This window comes from Acanthaster planci, linkage group LG11, assembly GCF_054643075.1.
Source record: "Acanthaster planci isolate LZ-2023a linkage group LG11, COTS_SCS, whole genome shotgun sequence".
Classification (NCBI taxonomy): Eukaryota; Metazoa; Echinodermata; class Asteroidea; order Valvatida; family Acanthasteridae; genus Acanthaster; species Acanthaster planci.
The window spans coordinates 13,421,258-13,439,374 of NC_141787.1; the positions used below are offsets into that span (position 1 = coordinate 13,421,258).

Sequence of the window (18,117 nt, forward strand, 5' to 3'; positions counted from 1 at the left end):
GCATGCATTTATCTCAGTGTCATCAAGGAGTTGTGCCTAATGTTGCAAAAGTCTATTCTCACAAAATTTTGACAAAAGTCGAACTCCATCAAGACCCTACGGGACACAGAGAGAGTGCATGAAACTAGGTTTCTATATCAGAATTCTCTTGGATTTGAACTGTTTCTTTGAGAAATTGAAGTTGATAGCTGTTACTATGACAGTTATACTTTTCAGCATCCAGGTGTGAGTCCAGAGAAACAAATGGAAATAACTTTGAGGGCCCTTCGAATGTAACACGTAAACAAAAGCCAACTTCTTCCATCATTACCAGATCAAATCTGTCATCTTTTTTTATCCCCTTGACATCAGCACGTGAACGAGCTGTCATGCCACATGGATGCTGGCAAAATCCTCCAGACAGCAGAAGCGATCTACCTCCAGCTCTTTGAGTACCCGGATCTCCCGCCCACCCTCCGAGAGGTGATTGGGCTGGCCACGGAGGAGAACGGCACTGTTGAGAATGGGTCCCACGGCTCCGAGAGCAGCATCGAGGTACTCGCTGACCCCTCGGATTAAGAAAGGAAAAGTGGAGAGGGGGGGCATGTGGGCTGTCTGTTAGTCCTGTTGTTTGTGTGTGGTCTTTTTGAAGCATGTGACCTGGTCCTAATATCTGTAATCTTGTCTAAGGGAAACACCTGCAAACTTACAATTTGTTTTGGAGTATACCCTAGAGAATAGCAGCCCGGGGGAAATTCGGTGTCCAAGTTAGAAATGTCTGGAATACCAGTTGGGAATGTTTGCCTGTGTATATGCACACTTAAGAAAAGCTCATTCCATTCAAGGGAAGATCCAGAAATGAAAACCTTGCATTATTTGTAAAACTTTGTTTCGTTGTTGGGGGTCATGGCCTCTGTTGGCCCTCTGCCAGATCTGCTTATGGTTCCATTTTGTAACATACTCCTTTCCTTTGGTAATGCCTCGTGTTTGAAATTGGGAATTCCTAATGGAGCAGAAATGTTCCAAATTTTAAGACTGGGGTTGCTGACTGTTCCTTGCTAAACAGGATTTACCTCAGATGTGACCATGCAGTAGATTTGTTTGTAACGAACGGCAAAGTTCACATGCATGACAAGTGTACAGTGTCGCTTTGGTAAGCTTACATTTTGCAAGGGCAGTGAAATTAGAGCCCACTATCACTTTAAAATATGTGATATCCCCCAGCGTGGCTGTGAAATTGACATTTTTGTGATGCCTGTGCAGTTCCAGAAAAGAGTGAGATATGGGTCATAATGCTACAACAGATCAAAGTACTGCGTATAATCATGGCATTGTTAATCGTTCCCCAAATTATGTACTGGAACAACAAATACGGGGTATTAGGGAACAAAGTTGTATCTGATAATTTTACAAAATTGAACAAAATGCCTGTTAAAAGCCAGATTACTGAAATTATATCAAAGTGTACTAAAAAAAGGAATTACAGTTCAAATTCATATACATGTGTACATGTAAAATGTATCCAACACAGTAATCTTTCAACTGTCTGTGGCAACCTAGCATTGCATTTAAAAGATAAGTGAAGCTGTTTAACATTTCCAAATGTACATTTCCAGATTCATGACAAGACTGTTGTGACAATCTTCTGGTATGGTGGAGCCAAGCCAGCAACTCACACAAGTTAAAATTGAAAGTAGCGAGTATCACTGCTCCATTGTTCAGTTCACCTTGCATGAGTCAGAATATTGGTAATCTTGTCACATGACCAGTTTTCAATTCACAAAATAGTTAAGTGTGATTGATCTGTGATGTCAAGGTAGCAGCTAAAAATCTCAAGCTTATTTGTCTCATAAACTCACATGCACTCAAGATGCATTAATTTTTAAGTTAACTTCATAATTTCTGTTGTTTTTGTTTCATCGTAGGCATCTTGATTCTTTTTTCAAAATAAGCCCGCAGGTCATACAGTGTTTAAATGACATATGACATCCAGCCCGCAGGTCATACAGTGTTTAAATGACATATGACATCCAGCCTGCAGGTCATACAGTGTTTAAATGACATATGACATCCAGCCTGCAGGTCATATAGTGTTTAAATGACATATGACATCCAGCCCGCAGGTCATACAGTGTTTAAATGACATATGACATCCAGCCCGCAGGTCATACAGTGTTTAAGTGACGTGTGACATCCAGCCCGCAGGTCATACAGTGTTTAAGTGACATGTGACATCCAGCCCGCAGGTCATACAGTGTTTAAATGACATATGACATCCAGTTATTCAATCAGGTTGTAGATTCCACAAATGTTGGGATAGGTAATACATTGTGCTTTCGGGCAGGTTCATGCTTGTGACCAATGCAGTTTTACAACATATTAAATGTGCACACACTGCAAATAGAGGACATTTCAACTCAAGCAAAATACGCTACAAAACGTTTCATGATGTCAAAAGTTTGCCTCACTTCTGCCTTTGCCTGAAGTGGGAGGAGTCCTCTAATCCTGACAACCTGCTTAATTTTGCTGGAAATCAGAGCTTCAAACTGCAAGTAAAAATATACAGTGTCTGAGCTGTACCTTCGTCAATTCTGTAAAAGCCTCTAAAAGGGGTAGGATCTGGGAGGATCGGAACTTGTTGGAATTGGAACTTGTTTCACATGATAATAAATGTGAGCCGAAACAGAAGGGACTAGATCTTTCTCATGCATTTATTGAACAGGTTGTGTCATTTACAAGATTTCCCCCTCAAACTATGGCTGTGTTAATTTGTGCAAGAACAGAGTTGCAAATGCAAACACGTGGAAAGCGTTTAAATCGCATTCAATTTGTTACTGAGATGTTACATTTCGTGGTATTTTTGAATACTTCCACTGGAAACTATTGGAGAAAACAGAACAAAACAAAGATGCCCCCTCGAAACAAACATGAAAACAGACTGTCAGAAAATTTGTCTCAAACACCTGTATATACATTGTACAGAATGAAATGCTATCAGATGCTCCATTGTTTTTAATAAGTAGCCATCACTTTTTTGGATTATTTATTTTCCTTTGTAAAAGATTGAATGTTGTTTGCAGTCTTTGACAGGCATTTGTTGAGTAACCCAAATTTGTAACAGACACAAGAAAAAGTCAGCGTACGTTGACAGAGCTGGATAATTATTTTTCAGCCTTTGTGTAATGATATAGCATTTGATAAGTAGTGTCTTCCCGCATGTACAATATATTCTCTTTGAAATAAGGGAGAAAATTTTCTATAATATGTACCCGGGCACCAGACGTAACACCCCAAAATCACCAAGCAGTTATGGATCTAGACTCACGGTGTCATCATTTTGGCTCTACAAGTTGCATACTTTCCATCATTAAATATAGACCTTTGACTGGATTGCTCTAAATGTAATAGAATACCACCACGTGTGGACCACCGTAGCCATGGTGATCACACGTATTCCTATGGGTAACTTCAACTGTGGATGCTGCATGCTTGACTAGTTTATCTTGAATAAGTAGATTACCATCACAACACTATGCACTCATTACCATCACAACACATTGTGGTCCAGCACAATTATGACATCACAGGAAAGAGGTCTGTTGCTTCCTGAATTAACAAGTTAGTATTAAGATATGCAAAATGTGAATCAGCTAGCACCAGTGGTGTAATGGGGGGTGGGGAGGGGGGAACAATGGAAGTCTGTGCCCCCAGGTGTCTCCTCCCCCCCCCCATATGAAATTTTGAAATGTACACAACCTATGTTAACCCCAGTGCGTCAGCTTTCGCTGCCCCTAACAGCTGTGAATTCCCAGGTGCTCTTTGGAATTTCATCTGAGTTGCACCACTGCTCAGAGCAATCATGAATGTGCATCGAGTTGACACCTTCAGTAAAACAAAAGAAGGCACTACTTTTGTAAAGATAATTAGAGGTAAATGTAAAGCTTGTCTGAAGAAATTATTTTGTACAAGAGCTGAGAGTCGACTTATTACAATAAACTTGCAGCCTGGCAGTAAAATTAACAGTAGTATGACATAAAATTTTCTTGAATTTTATTTTTGAAGAGTTGCATGTCTGGAAGCGTATGGCAACTGACTTATAAAAATACACAGTTCTGGTGAACTTTGTTGTAAAGAGATGTTGCAGCACAAAACTGCAAGTTTTTGTGTTAATTGTCATTTTGCTATAATCACCTTTATTTTTTATCTAAAATCTGAGTGTTTCATCCTGCTATACACTATTGGTGCTCTAGACAGCTAGCTAGTGATGCTCTAGTAATGGTGAAAAACATCACCAGTAACGACCAGATGTCTGTTTGGCTCTATGTAGACAAGGCAACTTTTTCTCAGACAACTAGGAGGCAACTGATTGCACAGCAAGCTGAAGAAATGAACTATCAGGGGATAGGATTTCTGCCAGAATTTGAAATTGAGTGTCCAAAGGTGTGACTTGACAAAACCGGGTGAGGGCTTCTGACCAGCAGAAGTTTTCATGCTTTTTACATTTGTATCAAACAGCAAGCATGGTGCTACAGAAAACTCTCTAGACACCCCACTTATTATAAAACTCTTGCAGGGAGACCAAAGTGCATGTTTTTTTCTGACAGTTCATGGAAATTCTTCAGTAAATCATGGGAAATTGAAGAGTCTTGGGGAAAGTTCATGACGCCAGTTTCCTGTGATTGACCTATTGGGCATGTTCGAGCGAGCTACTCGTGTTTACACGAGTATACTCCTGAGCGCTCGAATGGCTGGAGTACGACTCGTTGGTCAGCGAGAGTATATGTGGGAGTATATACCTACACCTGAGTGTAATGCGCACGCATCCTACTCATGTTAACAGGAGTAACAACGCGAACGCACCCTGTATGACATAATCCTTATACTACAAGTTGTATTGGCCTGTGACTGAAATCGGTCAATTGTCATTTGTTAAAAACTTTGCATAAGGGTCAATAATAAGGATGGAGAGGTTGAGACAGAACTAGAGACGACATTGTTCATTACTTCTACATTTCTCAAAAGATGGAAAATCATGCTTGCATATTTACATGTACGTGAATGTAACAGTGCATGATGTATTGCCAAAAAACATCTGAAGCTGACTTTTGACGTTGCCAATCTAAAGATAATATTTGGATCTTATTATTTTTATACCTTGTCAAACTGCATGCCAAACAGCGGCGATATTACATATTGCAGCTTTGTTTTAAATCTGTATGGAACCTTCTAAAAAATTAATTTACACCGACTCCCTGAGCATTGTGCAGTGAAACAAATATTCACCTTTTGGTCTTGTTTAATCGAAAGAGGAATATTGAGCCCCAATTTAAAGTTATTATAGCTTGGCTGAAAGGTCAGATTCTATCAAATCCCTGCAAATAAACCACTGCATTCAAGTTTGTAGGATTTGGGAGGCATGTCATCTTTTACCTCAGCTGCCTTTCAAAGTAGGAAAAAAAGTGCCTAACAAGTCCAACATTACCATACCATCGTTCATTGTTCTTTACTGAATTTAACTCAGTTTTTCCTGATTTTTTTTCTGTTAAAATCGACTCAGAAATTTTCCCCAGTTGAGCAACTCTGTTAATTAACTCTGGCCCGAGTAAAATGGTCACCTGATTTCATATTATTTTCAGGGAACATACATTTATTCTAAGATCATGATTTCCCCTTAGATGATTTTTTCAAACTCACAACTTATCACAGGGCATTGTAAGCTGTCATGTTTTGCAAACAGGCCAAACACTGAAGCAAATAAGTGTTGACAATTATCCACTTTCATGTAGTTCTTGTTGCCTACATATAGTTCCTCAGAATGTGGCAGAATTCGGGCCAGAATTTGTTATTGCGTGTACATATACTTCTGTTATCCAGATTTTTATGGGCAGTTTCATTCAGCAAGTGAACAAAGTTTCTAAGCAAGAAAAGTTTAGCATCGCAAGAATAACTTACCAGCCCCAACTTTTATATGTTGTGCAGCTTTTCAGTGTTATATACCATTGCTTCACAAGCACTTTCCACCAATAGTCTCAAGTGCTTTCACAAGCACCTGCTGTACTTGCAGTGAGTGAAAACTATCTGAGGAATGTCTTTGCAGCAGTTTTACACGGATAGCTCGTGGCTCGCATCGTGCTTGTGGAGACATTTGAACAATTGTTGAACAATTCTGAGTACATATGTACATGTACCAGTACTTGGCAGTACTTGTGAGGTGCTTGTGAAGTACTTGTGAGGTACTTATGCTGTGGGTGTGAAGTACTTGTCAGGTGCTTGTGAAGTACTTGTGAGGTACTTGTCAAATACTTAGGGTTCTTGTGATATACTTGACTACACCACTGTAGCTTGGGAATTTTTTCCAGCTAAATTTATGTTTGACAAGTTGAAATGTGTCTGCCGAATTGCTCGGATACCAAGCTCCTCATGCCCAGAAGCTGTACATGAACACGGCAATGCACAAGACAATCATCAGGAAGATGTTGAGGATGGCCTTCTGGAACTTGGTCTGGTGGAGCTTGGCTAGGAGCTTGAGTTCCTCCGCCCTCTTCTGCTCCTCCGTCATCTCGGCCTCGGGGTCATTGGTGGAGAAACCACAGAACCAGTCATAGAACTTGCGGAAGAGGGAGTGATGCTCAGCTTCACTAGAGCCCGACTCTGCAAGAGAGATGCGACGTTCAATCGAATTAAGGGTTACAATTCAGATGGCTTTTTTGAAACCTGGACAATATTTTTCTCCTCTCTAGTGTTGAACAGACTTAGCCTTATTGACTTTGCGTGTGTTCACTTTGGGGGTTCTTTGCAATCCAGCTACAGAAGCTTTTCTGGCAGGCATTCCCATCAACGAGATCCATTCCAAGGCAGTACTGCCTGTTTTTTGTGTCACCTAGCAACCAGATTCGTAATTTTGCTGAGTGATAATAATTTTGTTTTATTTTTGGGGTTTTTTTTGTCATTAATAAGTTTGCCATTGTTTGAAGGGAGGGGTCAAGTCAAGCAACGGTCATTTGTTGATCGCTGGTCAGTTCCACAGGTTCTCAAGAAAAATCTGCCAGTGCTTGACAATTTCGTCCAACTTGCCCAATGGCCTAGAGCTGGACCAAGAGAGGGCACTATTTCCTTGGCAACGGAGGCTCCTTTAGTACTACTGTGCATTGCTGGTTCATTAACAACAAGGCAATGCAAGCGTTGCAGTCACATTGCTACCAACAGAATGAATACTCCCAACCAACATGACACTTCAACCGATGAGGGGATGCTTCTGCTGCAGGTGGATAGGGCAAGCTGCACAGGGTTCATTTTTCACTGTGTGCCATGCTTCTGAATCAGCATGATAAGAGTATGATCAGGGTATGGTGCATGTTCTCGAAAGGAAAAAAAAAAGTTCTCATTTGAATTTGTTTTCTGTACTCACTCGCCCCAGTGTGCACTGGAATGTACATGATTTGGCATGCATGAAAAAAGCCATGCTCTCCCTTATGTGGTCGTTGGCAACATATTAGGCAGATACTATTGTGCTGTGCTTGAAGAGAATTTTATGTGCTGTGGTGTGCTTAGCAGCTTAGATGTAGACCTATTTCTGCTTACCAGATCGGCTGATGCTTAAATCATCCGGTGCCTCCAAGCCGTTTTCCTTTTTGTCATAATTGCCCTTCTCATCATAGGTGGGGGGCTCCTCAGCCATCTCTCCTTTGTGCACTTCGATCACGTCCATCGCGATATTGTCCATGCCTTGTTCAAAGTCCGAGTTGAAGGATCCCTTGCGTCTATAGACATTAATCTCTTCCTTTGCGTTATTGTCCTTGCTATGTTCTTTGTTGGAGGAGGTGAAGGACCCCTTGCGTCCATAGATGAAGTCGTTGATGTCCTGGCGCTCTTTGGTGTTAAAGCGAGTGAAGTAAGTCAGGCGATAGAGCTGGGGAGAGGGACAGGGAAAATGTTTGGAGACTGTTTTGAGGAAAGATTTTATCAAATATGACATCTTATGCTGTGATGTCTCTGAGAAGCGTTTACCACACCTCATATGTGTTCATGAGTAAGAGCTGAATTGTCATCAGTTGGTCAATTTAAAGACTCCGCATGTTGACTTAGTTTCTACCAGCAGGCAAGACGTCTCGACAGAGGTCCACTTACGTAATGTGGGGGCACTTTCTCAGTCATGTAGCTGATGCAGATGGCCACCAGGCAAGTCAAGCCAAACAGCAGCAGTGCAAAATACATATAATGGAACAGAATCTTCTGCACCACCACCGGCCGTTCATCTGGCTGGCCACACCCGGGGCTGGCATAGACAAAGTCCAGGATCATGCGTGTCAGGCCTACAGCCAGCCCTACCATGAGTGACCAGAATGCACCCTAGAAACAATGTGAAAAGAAGATTCAATAGTGCCATCTTGAATGTATGGATTCAGTGGAAGACCTGCTGAGTCACCTACTCCTGAGAATAAAAGATGGAGTAAACAATACTCATTGAATCTTGTTGATGCGCTCCCATAGGATAGCCAGTAACAGATTACTGGTTTTCAACAGAATGTGTACAAAACCAATGCATCAGAGGAAAAATGGTGCCATTAAGTTATTAAATTTGAACCCCCACCTGCTCGTTGATGCGCTCCCATAGGATAGCCAGGATGAAGACAGCAGCAATGGGTGGAGACAGATAGGCAGAGATCTGCTGGATATACTGGAAGAGCTGGCCCTGCTGCGAGGACTGGACCACTGGCACCCAAAGAATGCTGACACCCACAAGCACCAGAACGAACACTCTGGAACATTGGAAACAGAAGTTTTGTTTTCATCCTGAAAGCCTACCCTTGCAGCATAGATGCAGGCGCTGATCCCTCGGGGTCGCAGTCAAGGCCATCACAAGACCAGACACCGTGAAGGTCAGACACTTGAACATTCACAACAACACCAGTCACAAGACCGGATATAACATCAGTCACCAGACCAGTCACAAGCAACGGGGTAAAGTATGATCAATGAATGCCTTTGTTGCAGTTCATCTGAATAGCCTGTGACTTTTGTTGGTCTTGTGATGCCTGTGATGGGGTCCTCTGACGATCTCAAGAGATCTTGACTACATCACTGCTACACCCCCACCCCCCAAAAAAAACCTGCTGCTTTGAAGCACTCTTCAAGATGACCAGTTGACTTTCCTTCTGTTCAAACTCTTTCTTTACAATCCAGTTTATTACACTTTCTTCAAAGCCATCACCATCTCTTTTTATTATCTCTGAGTCATTGTTGAGTCAGTTTGTGATCACTTTTAGCTGGCATCGTGGATCATGACATTGTATTCCCTGGCCTACTCTTTTACCTCCATTTTGTCTGCAACACCTCAGCACCACCAGAATGAGCCAGTTCAGTTTTCAAAAAAAAGCAAGATCATTCAAGGTCATTTAGCATATGGCTGCATTAATATGGCTGCATTAATACAACAAAATGTCGCCCACGCGTGTTCCTGATCCCAAATGACTTCTGATGCACATCAGTTAAGGCATGTGCTGTTGAAATACTAAACTGGCTCATTGTATCTCCCAGCTCAGTGCCACTAGACCACCTGACGGGGAAAGCTTCCCCCCCCCCTTACCGTCCAACAATCATGAGTTCCAGTTCCCACCGGCGCCGTGTCTTCTTGTCCAGCGAGCGCATCTTCTCATCGCTGGGGAAGCTGCGGAGTTTGCGCCAGACGTCCATGGTGAAAATAGTGCTGCCACTGTTGAAGATGGAGGTCAGAGAGCTCATGAGAGCTGACAGCATCACGGCCAGCATCAAACCCCTCAGTCCTTGGAAACAAGAAGAAGTGTTCTAAGTCAAATACATCTTTTAATGTGGTACTTTATAAGTTAATATACTATGGACGACATGAAGACGTCTGAAGGTAGCAAACATACAGTACCACACAAATAGTCCACTATAAGTTGTGTCACACTTGAGCTAATGTACGCATTCTCAAAATGGTGCAAACAATATCAGACTGATGATGTGGGACTGGCATAAGCACCTCAAAAGTCTCCCACTGCTTTAAGTTGTTATTCGCTATCAAAAGTACTTCTGTAGTGCCCAAATCTTGAATTAGGCCACAAATCACTAGATCATATGAACTGATTGTGTTTGCCCACGGTTAGTAGTCACAGTATTTGTGAAAGTGCTTGTGCAAATGAGAAATTTGTGTAGCTAAAAATTAAGCCCTTTTTTGTAAATGATTGATGCTTAATGATATTTTGTGGCAATCAAACAAAACGTTACCCTTTTTTTGTCTGCATTTTACCAAAATTATTTCTAAGAGTTGTCAGGCAAATATCCCTAGTTTTTGTGAAAACTAGAAAGAGTCAACTTCTTGGCTAAGAATGCCAGGCTCTTTTCATATTTTTAGATCAGTTTACAAACCAAAAGTTTGTATGTTTCAAGTTGTTTTGGAAAATGCATGTTAAAAAGATAAGTAGAATGACAATGTTTGGCAATGTTTGGCATGGGTGTGAAGAGTAAATGTGGTGAAAAAAAACTAACTTATATGTTTTGAAACTATTGCGATTTTTCTGATATTGTGTTGCATCTAGAACTGTGATTGGACGATACATACCTGTTGCACAGCCCGAAGTGTGGAGGGTTGTACCTTACCTGTTGGCAGGATATCCATGACTAGGAGTGGGTAGGCCAAGTTAGAGCAGCCTGCTTCGCTGTTGCAGACAGCCATGCATGTGGCAGGGTCAGCACAGCCAACTATGTCTAAAAAATCATCATTCAGCTGGTTTCAGTTTTTTTTTCCTCGCCGTGCTTGGTTGGCCTATTTTTTGGAGGCTTGAAACAATTGACCAGACATCGCTCGGTTCAACTTGAGCATTGAAACGTGCTCACAGGGAAAAGGGAGCAACACTGCTTGTTGGGCCACAGCACTGATGAAATGTAAATGAACTTGATACACATCCGGCACTGTTTGGAGAGCGCGTGCAAAGAAAGAGTCACACGGTTACTGGGTCTTGAGCCCACAAGCTCCCGCTTACGAGCACAGGCTCTTGATGTGACCAATGGGCTGTTGGGTACCGCAATTCAATGACATTTTGGGTAAAATTTTCTTGTGGCTTATTTTGAAACCAGGGTGATTGATGTTGATCTGAAATTTACTTCACCCTGACTCCAAAAAAATTCCATGGAGGACATTTTGTCTCCTTGTTGAGAAAAATGGAAAATCTCATATCTTAACTTCCACCAACCAATGGGGTTGAATCTATTTGTTACTATTTTGTTTTAAAAGGTATTTCCATATCATAAAAGTATTGATAAAATCTGGGTTTATTTAAGCAGGAAAGGTCCCGTTTTTAAAATCCTCAATCTGCTTAGTTTAATTTATTCTGTTGGCTTATAAATATCCCCCCCATCTAATTGACAGGTTTAGATAGGTATTATTGTGATGTACATGTACCTACCTGGATAAAACACACGACTGATCATGCCGGGCATGACAATGAAGAACATGGGGGAAATCTTCAGGATACCAGCCATCAGGGTACCGCCTTGGCCATGGGAGAGGTTCTTGGCCGACAGAGCTCGTTGCACAATGACCTAAAGAGGGGGGGCCAAATACCAATTAAAAACATGGTTCTGGTGTCATCTGGAGCCATGGGTATGGCCAGGACTTTTTTTTTGGGGGGGGGAGGAGCAAGACAATGAACTCTTAAGGCAGCAAACTTATTCAGCACTTTGGTAGAAGGGGGGGGCTGATTTCAAGTAGTTGGTGCTTTTGATCCCCCTTTCCTCCTTTTTTTATTCCTATTTTCATTTTTTCCCTTTTTTCTGGGGGGGGGGAAGCACCTACCCTTCCCCTCACACTGCATGCCTAGAGCTGATTCGATGCTAAGCACACATGAAAAAAGATATCCCTTCAAAAGCTGGTCACCAAATGCAATATCTTGTTTAATGTTCAAGACTGGTTCTCTGTTGATATCTGCTTAGCAAAGATTTTTCATAAGCCCAGTTCTCTGCTTAGAAACTCGGAGTAATTGGGCCAGTTTTTGTAGCCACATACATGTAGGCCTATTTCTGAGATTCCGAGACTGACCTGGTCAGTGGCCCAGTACCATATGGATGCCACAGACTGTCCAAAGACAAAACCGGGCCAGGGCAACTCATCATCGGAGGGCTCCCTCAGCATGTGGAAAGAATCGTTGGGAGGTTTACCACACTCGTTAGTGGGGTCTAGTATGGAGATGTTGGCGTAAGCCGTCAGGTACTGCTCCTTCAGGCCCGCATACCCACCCACTTTAATAAAACCTGCGGATGAAATGGAGCTGGTAAGTTTAGACATGCTCCAATTTGTTCTTTCCTCATGACACCCATCATTAGTTCCATGATTCTCATATTGGGATGGTCAATCGGTCAGGGGAAATAGTGGGTTGCATCCTATTAACGTTATTTAGAGATCTTTTATGTATATCCACTTATATAACCTGATTTGGAAAGAAAGGTATTCTTTAAATAACATGGCCTCTCTCGTCTGTGCTGCGTATCAGCCATATTTTTGACCTTGTGTGAAGTTTTCATATTTGCTCCTGGTGTCAAGGTCCACCAACGAAGAAACTTCAGAGTAGTCAATTTATATACCCGAATTAAGGTGTATCCTTTCCATAAATGTCCACCAAACACTTGGTCAGTTGCGGTAAAATAAATGACCCTTGGTTGCTGAACCATTAGTACTGTGGCTAACTAAGATGTGTGAGTTTTGTGCTTTCCAAGTGTCGCCAACTATGTCCTGCTTTTTTGAGAATGTTACACCTGGTTTTTGCCTGCGATGCATTCTGTTTTCCCATGGGGACTCCTGCTGAGTTTTTCACCAGTTTCTTTGTTCGGGTCGGTTTTTGTTTTGTGTTTCTTTTGTTAATTTATGATATGTGAGCTTGGGTTATGATCAGGGGATATTTAGCCGACGTCTCTTAAAGTCACATTTGACATGAGCTTCCCAAAGTCCACCTGCTATCTTTCAGTATCTGCTATGTTCAAACACTGTCGGTGTGCAGTGTTGGCTCTCAATAGATAAACATTCAAACAAAATGTGGTTGTGTGTCAATATTTAACACAAATTCAGATATTAATCCGCCCATCGTTATTTTGGTGATCTAGCAAGAGTGCTGTAGCCAAGCTCAGCAAAATTATACACATGTCCAGGAAAGGTGTTCAAAACAGCGATGGTGAACTACCAATTGTAATTGCTAGCAAGGATGTCCCCTTGACCAGTCTGTATAACCCGACAGACCTTTGGTCATTTTCCCCTTCAATTTTGAAGGGGGATGCGAGACGTGGCCCGACACTGCTGGACATGGTAGTGCTGATCATGGTGGCCTCTTTATATCGGCCATGTTACCAATTTTGCCAAAAGAATGGTGAAGGCGCGCGGGTGAGGGTACATCTGCCTCTAGTGGCTCTCAGGGCAGTTGCATATACGGGTCGCATTTTCTTGCCCAAAGTGCACACAAACAAGTTATATCGGTTGAGCCATTTTAGGAACTCACTGGGTCAACTACCGATGGGGATCTATATCATTTGCTCACAGATCACACCCCAACACCACCCTGCAAATTGCAATACCATATTGCCAGGAATTCAACAGTGACATGACCACCGTAAAGTTTGGCAACAAGTAACTTATTCTCCTAGATCCAATCCTCATTTTTTTTCAAAGAAAGCTGAATTTCACACTTGGCAAGTTAAAGAAACAGTTCCAATCCCTCGCACTCTGCCAATTCCTTGATTCTTTTTCTCAAATGTCACTTTTTTAAACAAAAAAAATATGTCGCCAACTTACTCATCACGCAGAGTATTCCAGCACCAACCATCATGATGATTGCCTGAAGTGTGTCCGTGAAAATAACTGCCGCAAGGCCACCTTGTTTCAAGAAACAGAATACAACAAGAATTGAAATAAAAGAATAGCTAACATTGAAACTCAATCTGAACTGTGTTACAACTACACCACAATTAAGTTTCAGACAAACAGCAGCAGGAATTAGGACATGGGACATTAATCAAATCAACAAACCTGTTACAGTGTACAGCGCTGTGATGGCCAAGAGAGAAACAATAGCAACATAGAGATTCCATTTCAGGGCCTGCTCAATAAATAATGCTCCGGAGTATAGATCAACCTGGACAAAAATGTGAAAACGAAGTTTGATTTCATAAAATCACAGAAATACATCTTATAGAGAAAAAATATGAGAAAATATTTCACTTTAAGTAAATAAGTTTTTACCTTGTTCAACTGCTTTTGCACATTTCAGTTGTTCAGTGAAGAGATGTGAAAAAAGTGTGATTAGTTGGATTAATGATGTTTTAATTTCTTTTCATCTTAATCTTCCTTCTCTTTTCGGGATAAAGCACGGAGTAGGTAGAAGGAGCAACCGGGGGGGAACCCAAATTTTTCAGTGTGTTGTTTAACCCTCAGATAGTGGACGTTTCTTGTTGGAGTCCCAGCTCACCGATATTTTGGTGAAAATGTACAGGGTCAACGAGAGTAGGGCAGTGTACATCTGGATGCGTTTCCCGCCGAACCGCTTGCGGAGGTAGTCAGGCATGGTGAACACTCCGCCCGCCAAGTAGACGGGAAGAAACACCCATCCTAGTATCTGCACAATTATTAGGGCCTGAAGAAGAACCACATCATATTTAAATGAACACTTTGCATATTCATACACGTGAATGATACGGTTATCCATGGTAGGTATATGGTTCACCTACCATAAAGATTTTGTACGCATGATTGTTTTCCTTGAGATGAACTGTTTATTTCTGGTTAACATTTCTGACTGCTATTCCCATCTAAACTTTAAATCATTCAAGTATACAAGAGAAGAATTAATGCAAATTGGCGAAAGCATCTCTCTGTTTTCCATTGAAAAAAATTACGCAATGCAGATTTTCAGTTAAACTTTTCGATAAATACACAGCTATTTTTACATTGAGTTCGAACGCTGCAACTGCTATGCCCGATGCTGCTCCTGAACCAGCCAGTCCAATGAAATGCTCACTACCGATGTTGCTCGCAAACAAGGAGGCTCCCACCTTCATCAAAATCAACAGAGTTGATAATTATGTAAGAAGAAAAATCAAACTAATCTGTACCAAGCCAAGCAATGAACAAAAATTATTCTATGGTACCTCTGATAAACCCCATTACAGCAATTACTTTACCCCTCTCCGCCCAAAAGCATCAAATCGTTTTTTAATTTTTTTTTTTTAAATCGGGCCCTCTATGGAGTCCAACAACCCTAGACTGAGACTTTGCATAAACCCGTCCAAAATTGATACAAAGGAAAGGTATCATGTTCGTCAGACCGTAGCTCTATGGTCAGACAACTGATAAGTACTGAACAAAGTATTTGAAAAGTTAATATTTACATGTACTTCGTTTTTATACACTTACAGGAAACCATAACATAGCGCCACCAGCAAGGAAGTATCCCTCGGTGCTGCCGCGGTTTGACCGGAACATAGACTGAACAGAAGGAAAAGGCCAGAAAAATGTTGTCAGTTTTGGCGGGAAAAATTATCTCATGAAGAGGACTATAGACCAATGGGTTTTTGATTTATTATAGCTTACTAGTTCGTACTATTTTGCAACAGTTTTAGAAGCACTTAAAGATTTAGCCAACTGTACACCTTGTGCGTGTCTCGACTTAAACTTTAAGCCAATCAGAATGGCCGGAACGATGCACGAACATGTGACGTGCACAGGGATGTCGGGATTTTCCCCACTTTCTTGGCTTCGTTGAAGCTGCTACATCAGGCTTAAAGTTTTATCTAATTCCCTCATACAACTCCAAGCTGTACGCTACTCCGATTGTTTCAAACGAAACATCAACTGGTCAGATGCTGCACAAACCTCTGAAGTATTTCCATTTGTTTCCTAAAGAGTAACTGGTAAACGTTTGAAGATTTGACGATGGAAGGTGAAAAGAGAAAACTTTGGAAGGCACCGAGACTGCGCCCCAAAATATGGCAAATGACTTCGGGACGAGGTGAAACCACGGGCCACTTAATAACAAAGTGCTGCCACTCTTTCCGTCCTACTATGACAACTTTGCGGTACGCCAATTTTCCCAATCATAGTTGCATTTCGTAGCCTCCATCATGCATGCAAACGTTCTTGAAACATCTACCCCGGGAACTCGACATGATATTGTGACCCTGGCGACGTGCTGGGTAGTTTGCTATGTGGTCTTCACGCGTGATTTTTCCCTCATGCATTAATTTCCTCAAGGCTAGATAAGGTAGGAGTTATGCTGATAAATTCTGCAAACATACAGAGGTTGCCAAGCATCTTCTGCTTGCATAACAAGGGAAAACGTGCACAATTCAGTTTCTCTCATGTTTGAATTGGTTTCACAACTGAGTACACTAAATAATCCGACGGCTGATTGAGTACAAAGATTGTCATGTAGCCCTTGCGACGCTAGAACATTTGAGTCATGCATAAGTGACCCACGATTGCATCTTCCAGTTTTCCAATGTTCAGCTTCCTGTTGCAGCTGGAGATCCAAACGACAATCGCAGTGAAACTGCAACGTTTTGAGAGGTGGAAAACATCGGGAAATCGCATTGCTACGACAACATTGCAAAACCTACAATTTTGGGTTTGGTTGATCAAAAGCCATGCGAAGTGATTGGCCATGCACGGCCCTCATTTCCGCGTGAATCGAATTCCGCGAAGAGATGGAAGAGGGGCAGTTATATACATTAAAACGGGGGCATGATTTATAGCTGATTCATTGACAGTTATACCGCAAACAAAATTAATACAATTCAAGTTGGACACTAGATGTTGAATCAAACATTTCGCCGAGTTAGACGCACCTCCTGTATTGCATGGCCTATGTTGGCAGAACCTTCAATATTCACATACGCATTGTTGGGCCGGCCAAGTTCCTACATATTTTACCATATTCCAAGTCATGAAGTTTTAAATTGTTAGAGTATAAAAACACATCATTTTTAATCGTATTTGGACCCTGATTTTAATTTCACCGCATCCACCCTAAGGCAAGATTGTTCACTTTGGAGAAGCTCTTGGGGCAAACGGGCTCTGTGCCCCCCCAAGGAGCTTTTGTTTGCTTGTTTGTATACTTATTTCTTTATCGTTGAAAAAGGGGGAATAGGCGATTGTGTTTCCTCTCCTTCCAAAAACGTGTAAAAAGTTCCTCAATGTAGCCTCACCCCTCAGAAAAGTCATCAAAGGTTGCATAAAATATTCCTAATGCCCCCTCCCCAAATAGTATAGATCCTCCCTTCACTCAATTTGCCGGACTCTCGTGTGTCTGAGGATTTGAGACTCTGCACGAACATTTCCCGAGCTGTAGAAATTGATTAAATCGATCGGAAAATAAAAAACAAAACAAAACAAAACAAAAACACGTGGGACTGTGAAAGAGAAGATATCTTTTGAAATATTTGCGACCGAAAAAAGGGGGTTGCACTTTTCAGATTTTTAGGGGACCTGAACCTTACCCGCCTCCCCAGGCGCAGATTTGGGGGAGGGGAGTGGAACCCCTCCCCCGCTCTCGGACAAAAAAGGTAAACAATGGGAAAATAATAGGAAATAACTAAAGTAAGTAAACCAATGTGTAATGTTTCATCATCGTTTCCGCTTGTTCGAAAAAAAAATGAGACATTAAAAAAAGAAACTTTGGCTTGATCCCCCCCCCATGCTGTGAGTCCTTTCCATACCGAGCTGGTACTCGCAACAGTGCTGGCTTTACCTGCCCGAGCCTGTTGTACATTTAGGGGTAAAGTCCTCCCCACCCATAAGCTGCTGCTGTGGGGGGAGAGACGTCACAACACGCTAAGAATCATCGCCAATATTCACTTAACAAAGAAACTCACCCCAAGTCCAACTAACAAGACGAACAGAAAGTAAAGCCCAATCACAACAAAGTCCCATGTCTGGAGTTCCTGCAGCGTGGGAGCTGCCATGGTGGTGTAAACGCAACCCCCTTCAGGTGCCGCTCGAGTATTCTGTAAATCACCGGTGCGTTTACTACCCTCGACCTGTGGGTTAACATCCAGAGTTCCAGAAAAAAAATCCACGTTATTGTTTGCCGCTTTTGCTTACTGAAGACGGCTTATCTTGACACTGTTTGCGATTCTGCTCGG

General features: G+C 41.9%; 2 protein-coding genes across 4 annotated transcripts in view; one reads left to right on the plus strand and one right to left on the minus strand.

The window, feature by feature from the left end:
• tbc1d15 (TBC1 domain family member 15) overlaps positions 1-3,999 on the plus strand; it is a 17,240-nt gene extending 13,241 nt beyond the window's left edge. For all 3 annotated transcript variants that reach the window (XM_022238950.2, XM_022238948.2, XM_022238949.2), the window contains one exon: positions 352-3,999. In XM_022238950.2, the coding sequence (XP_022094642.1) occupies positions 352-558 (207 nt within the window). In that variant the 3' untranslated portion in view covers positions 559-3,999. The remainder of the gene's footprint in view (positions 1-351) is intronic.
• Positions 2,673-18,027, minus strand: LOC110981407 (sodium/glucose cotransporter 4-like). Its single transcript, XM_022238951.2, has 14 exons — positions 17,848-18,027; positions 15,392-15,463; positions 14,926-15,030; positions 14,448-14,612; positions 14,009-14,114; positions 13,775-13,855; positions 12,035-12,246; positions 11,403-11,538; positions 10,597-10,704; positions 9,566-9,761; positions 8,570-8,738; positions 8,107-8,328; positions 7,561-7,888; positions 2,673-6,630 (listed from the first exon to the last, which is right to left on the minus strand). Exons 1-14 carry the CDS (start codon positions 17,935-17,937, stop codon positions 6,398-6,400), a joined length of 2,223 nt encoding a protein of 740 aa, XP_022094643.1. The 5' UTR covers positions 17,938-18,027; the 3' UTR covers positions 2,673-6,397.
• Between the last annotated feature and the right edge of the window lie 90 nt (positions 18,028-18,117).